The following is a 15857-nucleotide window of genomic DNA, read 5'->3' as shown; positions in this document are numbered from 1 at the left end:
AGCACGGAGCCAAGGTCGCCCAGGTAGTTAGTGATGGAGTCAAGATTTGAACTCAGGTCCTCTGACTCCCCAAACCACACTTTGGCCCACTTTTAATATAAGACAATGCAACCCAGTACAACAAACATGTGTCCAGCTTTTGTGTGTGCAAGATGCTGGAGACACAAGTGAATCAGCCCCTGCCCTCTGAGAGCCACTGGAAAGAAGCAACTTCCACTGTCCAGAAGCTCAAGGGCAAAATGGAGGCAGTCCCTGACCTGGAGTTGACTTTATGGACATCTCTTAAGTTCCCAGAATGGGGCCCTCAGTCAGTAATCATTGATTAAGCACTTTGATGTGCTAGGCCCCAGGTCTTGCCCTCAGGGGGCTTACTTTCCAAGGGGAGGAGTTTTCCAGCTTCATTCTCTCTTCCCTTCCCGAGGAGAGGCCAGCTGCCTTGGGTATCCTGCCCCTGGTGTTTGCTCCCAGCTCCCTCCTTACCACTCAGTGGCTTAAAGGAGGCCCCGTGAGAAGTTGAGCCCACGAGGACCATGGGACAGGACCAAGATGGCAGCCCTTGTTCTTCACTGCAGAGAAAATGGCGTCCTCTTGCCTCGTTTTTTGGCTTTCCAAGCATCCTCGCCTTCCCTGGGGATTCACGTTGACTGAAGCTGCTGTTACACAGGGAGGGCCATGGGTCAAAGTAAGGATGTCCTGGACAAGTGTTGGTATTCTGGCCTATGTGGTGCTCCATACTTACAAGTTGCTACAGTTGATCAGTCAGTCAATGAGCAAGCATTAATTAAGCGCTTCCTCTGTGCCAGATGCTGGGCATGCAAAGAAAGGTCAAAGAAAGGCCAAAACAGTTCCTGCCCTCAAGGAGCTGACATTCTAATCTACCTCTCAGGGATCTCAGTTAGCACACCTCTGGTGAGCCAGCCCTCATCTGGAAAATGGAATGAATCAGCCTTGGGCTGCTGACCTCACAGGGTGGCTGTAAGGAAAGTGTTTTTGATCAGGAGATGGGATTTCATCTGCAGAATGTGTGTAGAAATGTCCTCTCTGTAATTTATCATCTTTGAGAGTTGTTTGAGGCACCTAGAAGTGACTTATCCAGGGTCACCCAGCCAGGATGAGGTAGAGGCAGGACCAGCCCCAGGTTCAGGCTCTGCTCCTCTGCCTCAAAGGGCTGTGGATGTAGTACTTGTGAATTCTGATCGTCATTCTTGTTTTCTATGTTGGAGTGCAGTGGATGAGGGCTGGCCTTGGAGTCTAGGGCCCCCGGGTGCAAAGCCCAGCTCATCTCCTGGCTAGGGGGCCTGGTGACTAGAAACATCTCAGGATCCCAAGTACCTCTCATCCAATCCCCTCTTTTTCCTGGTGAGGAAACTGAGAGATTCATCCAGGTCGTGTAGGCAGTTAGGATTAAGAGTAGGATTCAAACCCAGGTCCTCCATTTCCAGAGCCAGGGGTCTGTTCTGTTATACTCCACTGCTCCCACCTTACATAGGTTGAGTCTTCATTTCCTCATCCGTAAAAATGAGGGGATTGGCCCAGATGAACCACTGCTCCTTCCTAGCTCTAAATGTAGGGGTTCCCCAAAGTCTCAGTGCCATTTTAAGGCTAAATTACAGTAAGACCTTGGGAACGCCCTAAACCGAGGGCAAGGTTGGGGTTCAGAGGTGCATAGCTAGAGAAGTGAAATCCCAGAAGTCTTCACCTCACCTTGTGAACCAGCCAGGGCATGTTGGACCCTGGAGAGAACCCTGCCTTTGGTGTGGACACAGGCCCAAATTCAAATGTGGCCTCCAACGCTTACTAGTGGGGTGACCTTGGGGAAGTCATGACCTCTCAGGGCTCAATTCCCCATCTGTAAAATGGGCATAATAACCCTTATAGTACCTGCCTTGTTCATGTGAGATCCTGATGTAGAGGGATTAGAAGCCGTATCAATCAGTCAATCAATCGATAAGCATCTATTAAGTGCCTACTTTGCCTGGCACCAAAAATACAAATAGACAATGAAAACTCTAATAATACAGAAGACAAGTACCAATATTAATATAGACAGCATAAATATAAAGTAAGTGCAAATCTATACATACAAATACAAGGTAATCTGGGAGGGAGGGGAGCCCAGTAGGCAGAATCATCGGCCTCAGGTGAAAAGTGGTGCATGAACTGCATTCCAAAGGAAGACAGGTGCCCAGGAGCTGGAGGTAAGAAGAGAGACATTCCAGGCATGGAGAAGACAGTGCAAAGACATGGATGCTGGAGAGGGGGTGCCACTTGTGAGGAACAGAGAGAGGGCCCAGAGGACAGGAGGCCTGTGATGCTCCATGAGGCTGGGAAGAGGCAGAGGCCATGCTGGGAAGGGCTTCCTGGAGAGCTGGTGGTGGAAACCACTGGCGCCCATTGAGGGAGCAGATCTCTGCTTAAGCAAACCCCTTTGGGGGTCAGCAAGTATCATGCTTCACATATTCTCATCATTATTATGCATCTCACATGCCTCTGGAGCACTTTATCCCCTCAGAAAAATCTCAGCATTTCAGAGCTGGAAACATCCCTCGAGGCTTTTGTCCAACTCCCCCAATTCAAAGATGAGCAGACTGAGGCCCAGAATAGAGAAGTATCTGGGTTCATTGAAGCCCAGATAGAGGGCTGGAAGGGCCTAGAGGCTATCTCATTTTACAAATGAGGAAACTGAGGCACAGAAAGAAGTGAATTGTCCTAGTCACACAGCTTGCACGTAGGCACAGGCAAACTTGAACTGAGCTCTTCCAGCGGTGGGCTAGAGCTCTGATCATTCCCCAAGGCTGACTTTTCTGGTTCAAATTTAGTGAAAGCCTCTTAGTGGAGTCACAGCCAGCCAGCTAACGTGCCTCCTGAGGGGCTGGCCGGTGATCAGCCACTCCAGGGGGTTGCTCAAGGAAGCTTCTTTCCTGTTGGTCAGAGGGTCCAGTGCATGGATGGATACAGGAAGGAAGCTTCCCTAAGTGGCCAGCCTCTTGTCCTGGAGGATGAAGTACCCACTGGTCTAGCAATCCTAACACACTCCTCATGCGGCAAGGATGGATCCTGTTTCTGTCACCCGAGCCAGACTTATGGATGCTATGAGAACAGTAGCACTGAGCCATCTCCATCTGCCGCATCCCCAGGCCACTGGCCTCACCAGAGGTCTAGGTTTCCCATTCTCCAATGAACCACTCTGTAGTCAAACACTAGAGACCTCGGCAATCATGAGCTGCAGCCTTTTTCTAACTAGACAATGCCCCATATTACGTCATGTAGAATAGAGAGGGGACTTTGGTTGAAGCCTTAGGCTTGTTGATTGGATGCTAAGAACTCCCATGACTTAGCATCATAGTTTTAGAGCTGAAAGGGGCTCTGGAGGTCAACTGGTCCAATTCCCTCAGTTTACAGAAGAGGCAACCGAGGCCCCAAGAGGTTGGGTGACATATCCAGGGCAGAAAGGGGCAGAGCTAGGTTTGGACCCAAGTCTCCCTGATTCCAAGCCCAGTGCTCTATCTCCTACAAGGAGGAAGGCCCAAGAAAGTCATCACTAGGGACAGAAACTTTCAGGCCTGTGCTGATCTTATACCCAAGATTCAGGATGGGAGGCCAGCCCTTTTATGTTGCTCCTAATTCTTTTCAGTTCTTCAGTATGTTATTTATGGCATCCAAGGGCTAGATCTGCTCTTGGATTTTAAGAGTCATCTTTGTGTGTGCCAGTGGTCTCACACAGCTCTGACACGGCTCTGAGGTCAAAGGATAGCTGCCCAGAAACTTTGCAGATCTCTTTGATGAGATTGTGAACGTATCATTGGTTTGGCGTGCTTATGATCTTGATTTGCTCCTTTGAGTTGGCTAGAGAATAGGGAAATGCCACCTGGATTGCACTGTTTCCCTAACATTGTTATTGGAGCGTGGTTTGCAGAGTGAATAATGAGTTGAGGGCCAGCGTATTCATGAAAAATTTTTCTGGGGTTCCCATCTCTAGGTCAGCTAAGGCTTGTCCCTTGAGAGAACGTCATGTGTTTGCTGTAATTACAACTGACCATGCATGGAGCTACCACCCATGTAACAGAACACAGCTTCTCATCTGAGTCTTAGACCTGGCCAGAATGTTTAGACAAGTGGATAGCAGCCTACTGCTAAATACCTCCCTTGCCTTGGGAACCCAGTGCCTGAAATTTGACCATTAAAGATGGATCCTTTGCCCTCCTCCCTCGGGTTCCTCTCCTGAAATACTAGAGTTCAACCCAACAAGTGTTTATTAATTTCCTACTGGGTCCCAAGCTTGCTCTGTGTTAGGCACTGGGTAAGCAAAGAAAATAAAAACAGTCCTGCCTTCAAGGGGCTTACAATCTCCTAGTAAATGGGAATCCACTAAAAAGCCACTGACACTTTATCATGAAAGGGTTTAACAGATCAGCTTCTGTCTCCAGCTAGAGGTACCCAGGGTGGTCTCCTAGGTATGGGCTGAATTTCTGGCTGGAGTAAAGCAAGCTGCAAGTAGGGAACCAGGAGGTCTGGGTTCAAGAGTGAGTCCTGCCCCTAATTTGGTGTGTGGCTTGAACCCAGTCATTTCATCTCTCTGAGCCTCAGTTTCTCCATCTGTAAAGTGATTCAGTTGGACCAGGTCTCTAAGATCTTTTCCATGAGCCTGTGGTATAGAAAACATTCAAGGGCTACCCAAGACAAGTTTTATGTCCTTATCTGGCTGGCTCTCCATGCCCCACATTTGAGGGCACTGTGGAGAGTTCCCTGGCTCCATGGTCAATGTGCCTGGGTTTCCATCCTATATCTGACTCTTACCGATTCATATTTCAAAAAATACTTTAAAATTTTAGAAATACTCTTGACACAATCTGTGAGATAGGTAGTGAATGACTGTAATGCATATGCCCATTTTACAGCTGAGGAAATGGAGGCTTAGAGAGCAGTCACTTGCCCAAGGTCACATAACTAGTGAGTGTCAGAAGCAGGATTTGAATCCAGTCCCCTGATACCAAATCTGACACTTTTCCTATGACATCACACAAAAGAATCTATTAAGTGCATTTCAATCAGCCCAGGATGCCAGGACCCATTTTTCACTCAGTTGACTGCAATGAGCCGATTTCAACTCTCCTGTATTTTGGTTTTGTTTTTGTGGATTTTTTCCCTTGCTCCACCCCTCATTTTGTTTTTTTGGCGCCACTTCCACTCTTAAAGGAGATGGAGAAAGACAGAAAGACACCTTAACATAGTAGTTTCAGGCCATATTCCACAGAGCCCACACAATTGCCTGGTTCAGTCACATCATTGAACTGGCCCCCACCTCTAATGCCACCACATACACAAAGTAGGTTGGGCATTAATGACCTCCCAAGGTCGTTTCTTGGTTCCCACTTGCTCATATTTGGGGAAGTAACAAAATGGACTTGAGACAGATCTTTTCAATATCTTGTTCAAATATATTGTATGTCAGCTTTGAGCAATGTGGATTCCGACATAGTAATGAGGGAGAATAATGAAGGAAATGAGGTAGGCAAACAGCATCTCTGAAAAACCAAAACTCACCTTGGTTCTTGACTCCCCATCATTCCATGAAACCAAGACCAGTTAGATCAACAATGTCTGGTCACCTTTGATCACCAGCACCATCTTCTACCAGAGCAAAGCTTTGGATTGGGAAAAATATGAGTGTCCATGAAGGAACAGGGCAGGAAGCTTGCCCAGTGATGACCAATGGTTGGTTGGCTCAAAGTAATGGACACTTCTTTCAAATTCAGATTCCTGAACCTGAGGTTTGGCATGTTTTAAATAAACATGGGCCCACTGAGCAAAGGTGTGGCTTTTCCATTTTCTGCTTTTATTTTAAACAATCTTGAAAATGGAATATTCTCTTGTTTCTGTCTCCTTGACTCAGTCAAGGAACAATGGAGGCCCCTTTTTATCAGTGGGGCCAGAGTAGGAGGGTGGAAGAGAAGTGAGGCTGGACTAGTTTGGAGTGAGATAGATTTCAGGGTGAGTTAATAGGGTGAGGAAGCCAATTAACACAACAGCTGGAGAAGACAGAGAGAACTTTGGCCACAAAATTCCAAGTATTGATATCTTGTGGTCAAAATATCTTTGAAGGCCTGCTGCCCAGAGCTGAGTGATAGTACAGAAATTTAAAAACAAAAACAAAACAAGCTAACAAAATGGGAGTAGCTACCACCAGGAATTCCAGGGCATCGAGTTGAGACAGACAAACTAGCTGCCTTGGGGCAGCTTCTGACGCTGAAATCCTACAAAAACTGCAACTCTTTTTGGACAGTCCTAGAGAAGGGGGTCTTGCTAAGGCTAGGAATGCCCTGAGACATGGAGACCCAAAATAGTAAGCCATGAAACAAATCCTGTCCTAGGTTTCATTAAGAGAGATACTGTGTGTAGGAGAAGAATATGATCATTCCCGTCTTCTCCGACCTGGTTAGACCACAGCTGAAATATTAGTTTTGTGGGTTTTGGTTAGTTTTTTTCCCAGTTCTGGATGACCCATTTTAGGCTGAACACTGACAAGTCAGATTATGTGTAGAGGAAGGCGGATTAGAAAGCCTGCCTGACAAGGATGGGTTGAAGGAGAACAGGATGTTTAACTTGGGATGTGGTGTCTGTCTTCAAGTTTGGGAAGGGCTGTCGGCACCAGAAAACACAACTAGGGCAGAAGCCACAGAGGGCCTGGTTTAGCAGGGGAAGCTTCCTAATGCAAGGTGGAATGGGCTGCCTGGGGAGAGAGTGAGGTTCCACTCCTTAGAAGTCTTCAAGCAAAGACTGGGTAATGCCTTAGTAGAGGATCTTTATTCAGGCTTGGTTTGGTCTGGGTGGTCACTTTCAATTTTGACATTTTGTCCTCTGTCTTATGAATAAGCATACTTTTCTCCCCTGTCTCCTTGAATTGACTGTTTTGTGACTCTTAAATTCTTCACCATAGAAGGTCCTCAGCCCTTGGGCTCTTGGGCCTCTCTGACTGTCCATGTCTTTGACACTGATTATTAGCATTGGTGTTGATATGGCTTTCTTGGAAATGAAGTCTTTCTCTGTGTTGTTGGTGGTGGTGGTGATGGGAATCAACTCCTGAACATCATCCTGTCTTGGAGTCGCTTTTATCCTGAGCCCCCCAAGATCTCATTCTGGCCCTCCACAGAATGTGCAGCTCTTTTAGCATGGGAGTAAATGGAGGGGGGAATCCAGAAGAGCTAAGGTTAAGGTTCTGGGTAGGGCCCTGTGAATACACCCGTAAGTCCATGAACATGGACCCAAATGCCCTTAGCTCTTTCCACCTCCAGCTGCCTTGACATGGGATGTGAATGGTCTGTCCAGGTTTGGGGCTTTGGGAAACAGGATGAAGTCATTTATCATTTGCATAGTCGGCCGTATCTGGCCATATCTAGATGCAAGTTCTGCCACATTTCTGGCCACACCAAAACCCATGACTGGACACAGCTCACATTTTGTCACGTATATACTTTGTGACTTTTTGGAGTTAGCTTCTTCTCACTGGACACCATTTGGACAGTGTTTTCTGACATTTTAATTTCTTCTGTGTGTGTCCGTGTATGTGTCCTGGGCTGCCTCCCACCTATAGCATTTCATTCGGAAATGACACTAGGTATAACCTCACTTTTCTCTTCCGCACTTGCTTGGTCTGTACCCTTCTTTTTAAAATTTTTTTTCTGTTTTTGATTTTTTTCCCTGCTCTATCTACTCTTGTTTTCTCTGAATCCCACTTTCCTTATAACCTTTCCTTTGGAACTATCCATCCCCCTTAAAGTGATTCATGTTTGTGGTCCCCATCTTGGTTTTTCTTTGTAGTTCCATGTCCCTGATTTGTTTGAGACCCCAGACCTCCTGTCATTCAACTGTGGCATCTAGAATAGGCAAATGATCTAGCTGTCTGTGCCTAAATACCCTCTCAAACCCACTTTACAAAGAACTGGTAAGGCCTATCCTTGGAAACTGGAGGGGGCTGAGCCAATGGACTCTTGCCTGCAGTACCTGTTCTTCCTAAAGGGGTTTTGGCTGGGCTTAACTTTTGTGTTGTTGGTGATGGAATGTTGGTGTTAAAGTGTCTTTGAACCACGTCTTCCGGAGGATAATCAGATGGAAACCAGGACAAGGCTTCAGGGCTCTGATAGGAGAATCTCAAGAATTTTTGAAGGCAAACCCTAGACATCTTGAACTGAGGCATATGCATAAGACTAAAAACAGATGACCCTCACCTACAGCTCCTGAGTGGGCCAAGAACTTGGAAACCATGCTGTTTGGGAATGATGGGGCTCAATGTGATTATGACCTCAGGGTGGGAGAGGGGAGCAACCTTCCAACTTTCAGGATTCAATCTATAACTCTGAAAATACTAACCCCCCAGAATGTTGCTCCCTCCAAAAGAATGGGGAGCCTTCCAAAGTATTGATTATGTAGCCTGGGTTAACTATCAGAGGGCAACATTCATTGAAAGGATTAGACTAAATGATGTCCAAGGTCCCTCCCATCTCTGACGTTGGTGATGCCGTAATTCTAAGTATATACAGATATGAGAGTCTTCAGTGCTCCTGGACAATGCTGATGGTTCAGTGACTCCAGTTCCCTCATCTTAAAGGAAAGAAAAGAGATTGAACCTTTTACTAGTAACATATGCCTAGATCCCAGTTTTAACTTTCCAAGGATTCATTTCCTAGAGTTTGAGCATTATTCAATCAGTCAATCAACAGGCATTTATTAAATACCTACTATGTGCCAAACACTGTGCTAAGTGCTGAGGATGCAAATACAGAAATGAAAGAGTCCTTGTCTTCAGGAAGCTCTCAATCTAGCAAGAGGGAATAATATATGCATAGAAAAGCATATATAGAAGGCATACAAGATGGGAGAAAGGCAGACATTTGATGTACATTCTCAGAAGCTAAGGAAGGGAAGGGTGCTGGACCTATGATTTCATTAATGTAGAAAACTCCTTCAGCTAACACAGGTCAGCCCCTCGTCTGCAGCCTGGAATCTTACACAGGTACCAAAAAGGTGAAATGATGGACCGAAGATCATACAACCAGCATGGGTCTGAGGCTGGCTCTCTGCTATCCCACGCTGCCTCTTGAGTCTGATAGAAAGGATCACAAAATATAGAGAGATCCTCTCAAGAACGTGTTGAGTGGGGACCTAGGTCAGCAGCCAGCTGATGTTTCACTGTTAAGAGAAAGAGACCACGTGAAAAGAGGAGAACTTACAAAGGCTTGTGCTTTCTTGCTTGAGATACAAAATAAAAGGGAACCTGGAGCATGTTGCAGGACTGTTGATCTAGAATTGGAAGGGCCATTAGAGGCCAAGCCCCTCATTTGACAGAGAAGGAAACAGAGGCTCAGAGAAGGGAGAGGACCTCTCCAATATCCTAGCGCTCTAAAGCAGAAGAACTGGGATTCAAAACCGGGCCCTTTAGCTGTAAACCCAGGGCTTTTCCCCAGCTCCATTTTCATCAGAAATGAGTCTTTCCCCTGATTTCTGGAAGGCAGCTCCTGGGTATCTTCCCTCTCAGAGCCATTTTTCTCCCAAATCCCACAAGATGGATTCTGACCTTCTCAGGGATGGAATTCCCATGGAAAGGGAAACCAAAAAGAGGGCAGAGGCACATGGGGGGTGGGAGTGGGGTCTCCCTGCTGGTTTCCATTCTGAACATCCTCACACAGCTCAAAGAGTTCTTCCAGTTCCCGGAAGGAAGGTGTTGATGCTTTGTGTTTGACTGCAGAGATGGCGCCCTGGAGTGCTGCCGCTACAAAGTCATTTGGTTCAATTCAGAGGGGCAAAAGGTGCCACGATCCCCCATGCCTAGGCAGCTCTCTGTGGCTTCAGTCACCTTGCTGATCCATCTCTGTCTCTCAGCTCTCTCCATCACTCTGTCTCTGTGTCTCTCTATCACTCTTTTATCTCTGTCCCTGTCTCTTCTCTCTCTCTCCTCTCTTTCTGTCTCTCTGCCTCTCTGTCCCTCTTTATCTTTCCCTGTCTCTCTGTCTGTCTCTGTCTCTCTGTGCTCTCTTTCTCTCTGCCCTCCCTAGGTTCCTTTGATTCATTCTCCCTCCTCTATCCTCACTCTCTTCTCTCTTTCTTTTCTCCATCTTGGACTCTCCCTCTCTTCTCTTCCTTTCCCTGCTGCCCATTGTTGGCAGATACATCATGGTGCACAAGAACCAACACTGGATTTGGCGTCTTAGAATTGAAGTCCAAATCCCACTCTGCCATGGCCACCTGTGGGCCTTTGGGCCAGTCACATCAGGCCTCAGTTTCCCTTGCTGTAATACAGTGAGAGGTCTAACCTGATGCCTTCCTTCTCTCCCCTCTTTGACTCTTCATATCTCCCCCTGTGTCATTCAGAGAATTTCCATCTCTGTCCAAAGCACCAGGTCCTCAAATACTCCGACCCTCCGAGGGCTCCTTTTTGTTTGCCTTTTGCCCAAATCCCCAAGCCTCCTGGTGAGGGGGCATGTGGAAGCCTGGCCTTCCCTCCTCCTGGAAGACTTCATTGCTTTGGCACTCCGGGGCAGCTACATCTGCTCGTCACCCGTGTGTGTCCATGTGTTTGCATGTTTGGCCCCTGCCTCCGGCGTGCCTGGGTTTTTACCCATGTTGGGTTTTTACCCATCTTTGCTTCTTTTCAGGACCTTCTACCAGTTTGAAGCAGCTTGGGACAGCTCAATGCACAACTCCCTTCTGCTGAATCGGGTCACCCCTTACCGCGAGAAGATCTACATGACACTATCTGCTTATATCGAGGCAAGGAACTTGACCTCTTCCCAGGGCAAAACCTCCAAGTCCATCAGTAGTCCAAAGGATGCAGCCCTGGGACCCAAATGCTTGGGGGTAGCTACTCTGATTTCCCAACTCCCCAAAGGGTTTAGATCCCAGCGAACCTCAGGAAATGTCAGAAAGTAGAAATAAGAACCAGGGTCTGAAACCCCGACCAGTGGCTCTCTGTATGTGCCTGGCAAACCTAGCCCAGCAGAACAAGGGGAAGGGTTAATGGGTCACGGGGATCTGTGAATACGGATGGAGCAATGCCTATCAGCCATGACAACTGCTTGGAAGGCTGAGAAGGAAGAGATGAAGCTTTCATAGTTCACATCACATGACTTCCAGTTAGAGGTAAAATCACAGTGTAGACTAAACAACATCTGGAAAGAAAATAACCCAAGATGTAACATGATAGAGTGTGCAGGGTGCTTGTCTTGGGAACCCCGGCTCAGAGACTCACACTCTGCCACTAATTGCTTATGTGAGTAACACTGGACAAAGCTGTTGCCCTCTCTGGCCTTGTTTCTTCATCTATGAAAGAAACAGTTGGATTAGATCACAATGGCCGGGCATTTACAAGGCCCTTTGAGGTTTATAAAAGGCTTTATGAATCTGATCTCATGTGATCCTTCCAACAATCTTGTGAGATGGGTTCTAGACATGTGAGTATTCCCATTTTACAGGTGGGGAAACTGAGGCCCAGGGCATTTAGTTGACTTGCCCATGGCCACATAGCTAGCGAGTAGGTATCAGAGATGGGATACCAAGACTGGTCTCTTTTCACAGCAATGCAACACTCCCTCTTAGATAATTTCGAAGGCTACCTCAGCTTTGGAATTTGATCATTCTAAAAATTAGGTCAAATCTGCCATTCATCATTTAGGGGCATGTGTGCATTCATTCATTCCAGAAATAGTTATCCTCAGCTCTGATCCATTTATCAGCCTAAAGGTAAGCTGTGCTGAGACCTTTCCCAGTGTCCTTTGTTCAGGCAGACCCATGAAGGAAGGCAGAAGTGGCCTCCATGGTGAGACCCAGAGGAAAGGATGCCTATGGAGCATCATCTGTAAAAGGCATTGCTCATTTTGGGGATGATCCAGTTACAAGACAAAGGGGAGACAGTGACCTCAAGTTTGAAGTGAATTGTTGAGACCGCTGAGGGGGTAGGGTACCAGCCAACCTGCGAGTGGAGATGTGAAGCAGTGTGCCCATTGACTTAATGTACAAGCACAGGAGACGCTGAGGCAGAGGCCAGGCGACTAGAGGTCATCCACTCCTCGGAAGACCATCCCTGGTTCCCTTTTGCTGAGTTTCCCTGCTGTGTTTCAGATGGAGAACTGTACCCAGCCTGCTGTGATCACCAAAGACTTCTGCATGGTGTTCTACTCCCGGGACGCTAAACTCCCAGCATCTCGTTCTATCCGCAACCTATTTGGCAGTGGGAGCCTGCGGGCCTCTGAGAGGTAAGGTCCTCCCCAGGGTTGTTGCCTCGGGAAGATGGGAAAGACTCAGTAAGAAAAGATTACACCCATCAAATGCATCATAGTGAAGGACTTGTGCCTACCATCCAGTGGGACCCTCCTCTGGGGGGCTTTCTGATCATAGTGGGATAGAAACAGGGGGCTGGCTTCTATATCCTTGGCTCTGTTACAAACACATTGCATGACTTTGAGCATTAGTGGAGAATAGGCTGGAAAGGGGCATCAGTTAGAGCTGTAAGTAGGGTAGGAAGTCCAGGGCTCCTGCATTGAGAGAGGGGCCAATAGCCTTTGTAACCTTAGCAACACAGAAACAACCAAGTTTAGCACTGACCTCATAAGAATAATTGGTGAAAATAAGAAGCCACTCAATGGGGCTCTTCCCACTTCCCTAGGCAACTCCTCCCTGTTTCTCACCCATCCACACCTCCCAGTCCTACCCCCAGAGGAGTCTCACGGTGTGTTTTGTGCTGTTTACATCAGGAACAGTGTGTCCTACTCTGGGGACACCAATTACTAGTTGTAGCTCTGTGATCAACATATCAGGCCCCCAGGGTGGGAAAGGTATGAGTTATGGCTATGACCATGTGTGCCTTTGGAATGGGCAGTGCCACAAGGTTAAGAGCCCAGCAGAGAAAGGGAGTGACCAATACAGAGTTACACCCAAGGCCCCAAGAGGCAGAAGATGCTTCCAAGAACCGCTGAGGGTCACCTAAAAACAGTTTGAAAAAAGATCCTTATGCATGCTCTGGCAAAAGACTTATAGGGAGCAGGAAAGGTCTTCTAAGTAAATTATAGAATTGATATTTTCCACACCTGTGACAAATTTAGGCCATCTAAAAGAAGGTGATCAAAATAACAGTCTGCCAGAGTAGATGGATGTGGGGATAGGAAAACCTGGCTTCAAATCCTGCCCCAAACACTTACCAGCTGTGTGACCCTGGACAGGTCACCTAACCTCCTCCGGGCCTCTGTAAAATGAGAGGGCTGGATCTGATGGTCTCCAAGATGCCTTCACTCTCTAGACCTATGACTCATGGCATGGACCACAGATGCTGTGCCTTAGAAGGATCATCGAGTGAGGCTGTTCCAAATATCAGCCAAGAAACGTCTTAGAAAAGATAAGACACTTGTCAGTTGGTCAATAAGCATTTATTTATTAAGTGTTTACTATGTGCCAGGCCCTAGGCTATGTGCTGGGGACACAAAGAAAGATGAAAATATGGCACTTGCCTGCAAAGATCTGTAAGTTTCCTTTCAGCTCTCAATTCAGCTCAGATACTAGTCACCCTGGATGGCCTCTAGGGTCCCTTCCTATTCTTAAGATTGAATGACTGTATAATAAAGAACACAGGCTCAATGATCAGGTCCTCTGAGGAGCAAGAAGAGTCAGTAGAAATGATTGAGCTATAAACAGACCCTTCCCTATTATTCAGATCCCATAACCCGTCAGTTCTAGGCCAGCTGATCCCTAGAATGACCCCTGGGATGTTGGCAATGGAAAGGATTGCTTTGATGTCCCTGCTCACAGATTAAAATTCATCTTCTCAGTATCCAGCAAGTGACTTTCCCGTTCTTTAGAAAAAGAAACACAAACTGTCTCGTCATCATCATTTTTGTTATGGGATTTAGCATCTGTCAGATGCGTGAGCTGTAGAAAAGAAGCAATCCAGTCCTATTCACGCAATGCTGATAAAATCTGATTAACATCAAGGCTAAATTAGCCTCTTTTCGACCGGCAGCCATTGGCCGCACCTGGTTCTCCCCTCTGAGACCAAACAGAACAAGTCTACATCTTGCACATGGCAGCCCTTCCAGCACTCACACCCAACCATCGTAGGCCCCCCTTGTCTTCTTTGCTCCAAACTCACGTCCTTCAACCTATCAACATATCACAAACCCAAGTCCCTCCACCATCCTGGTTGCCCTCTTCTCAATACTCTCTGGATTATCAATGTCCCTCCTAAACATTGGAGTCCAAAAATGAACGCAGTGCTTCAGAAGAGATCTGATGAGGGCAGAGAACAATGGGATTATCACCTCCCCGTTTCTGGGAGCTTTGCTCCAGTTGATGTGGCCCTGGATCCCCTTAGCTTTTCTGGCTTCCATATCACTTCACTGACCCAAATGTTTTCAATCCATTGAAACCCCCAGATCTTTTTCAAAACAACTCTACTTCTGCCTATGCTTCCCCCATCTTGTATTGGAGGAGCTGATTTTTTTTGTACTCAAGAACCAGACTTCACTTTGATTCCTATTAAATTCCATCTTGTTGGATTCAGCCCAATGATCCAGCCTGCCATGATATGGTTGGATCCTGACTCTGTCCTCCATCATGGTAGTGGTCCCTCCCTCCCTCCCTCCCAGCTTTGCTCAATCTGTAAATGGGATGAGCATGCCATCTCTGCCTCTAACAAAGTCATTAATGGAAACGTTCAATAGCACAGGACCAAGGCCACATCCCTGGGGCACTACTCACTGCACCATTACTCTTTGTGTCTGGTCATCCAACCACTGACTCTACCTAACTGGATTATTATCTAAGCCCTACCTCTCCAGCTTCTCCATGAAAAATAGATGAAATACATAATCAAAATCTTCGCTAATACCTAGGTACGCTGTATCCACAACATTTGCTGGCTTAGTTGTCCTGCCATGAAGAAATGAGGCCAGCCTGATATGGCCTGTGCTTGAAGAAGCCAGGTTGGCTCTTGTCCTCACTGCTCCAACCATCTCTTTTCATGATCCTTTCTAGAATTTTCCCAGGAATCAAAGTCCAGCTCATTGGCCTATGTAAGATTTGGATTCTGCTCTCTTACTTTTTGGAAACTCGCAGCAACATCTGCCCTTCTCCAATCTTGTGGTTCCCCCCTCCCATTTTCTGTGCTTTTTCAAGTATCAACTATGTTTTGCTCCATATTTGGGGCAGGAATCTCCACACTGCTCAATCACAAATCTTCTACCTTATTTGCACATGTGTCAGACCCCCATGCAAGGTGCTGGGGTGTCTATACAATGGAAAGATGAAAAGCAGTCCTTGACTTCCAGAAGCTTACATTCTACTGGGGATGAGAGGATAGAGTATGTACACAAATAGGCACATGCATGCTGATCTCAGAGGGATCAAACACTAAGGGATTGGGAAGCACTCCCTGGAGGAGGTGGCACCTGAGTTGAGCCTTGAAGGAAGGTAGGGGTGCATTCTAGGCTTGGGAAAGAGCCTGTGCTAGGGGGTGGAGGGAAGACATAAAAGGTGGAGTTCAGGCAATGGCAGGCCAGGCAAGGTTGACCGGAACACAGAGTCTGCAAGAAACCTGGAAGTACAAGCTGGAGCCAGAAGGTTAGATTCCTTAAATGCCAAGCTGAGCAGTTTATGCTGGGGGCCATAGGGAGCAATAGAAGGTTCTTAAGCAGGCTCAAGGTTGTTACCTATTCATTTTCAGCAACCGGGTGACAGGAGTGTATGAACTTAGCTTGTGCCGCGTGGCTGATGCTGGAAGTCCAGGTAAGATATCTGTCCTGTCCCCTCTCACTGGGTCTGGCTGTCCAGGCTCACCCTTGTCAATGTGCATCCCTGCTTAGGGAAAGGATCTGGAA

General features: G+C 47.0%; 1 protein-coding gene across 5 annotated transcripts in view; it reads left to right on the top strand.

Annotated features, from left to right (window-relative positions):
• Positions 1-15857, top strand: part of KIF1A (kinesin family member 1A) — a 154028-nt gene that overhangs the window by 124956 nt on the left and 13215 nt on the right. For all 5 annotated transcript variants that reach the window (XM_027875924.1, XM_027875923.1, XM_027875925.1 and 2 more), the window contains 3 exons: positions 10650-10764; positions 12112-12245; positions 15704-15765. In XM_027875924.1, coding sequence (XP_027731725.1) covers positions 10650-10764; positions 12112-12245; positions 15704-15765 — 311 coding nt within the window. The remainder of the gene's footprint in view (positions 1-10649; positions 10765-12111; positions 12246-15703; positions 15766-15857) is intronic.

Source organism: Vombatus ursinus, unplaced genomic scaffold (genome assembly GCF_900497805.2).
Source record: "Vombatus ursinus unplaced genomic scaffold, bare-nosed wombat genome assembly UNPS02014810.1, whole genome shotgun sequence".
In the NCBI taxonomy this organism is placed as follows: Eukaryota; Metazoa; Chordata; class Mammalia; order Diprotodontia; family Vombatidae; genus Vombatus; species Vombatus ursinus.
The sequence above is the reverse complement of the archived record's forward strand: the minus strand, read 5'-3'. Positions and strand labels throughout refer to the sequence as shown.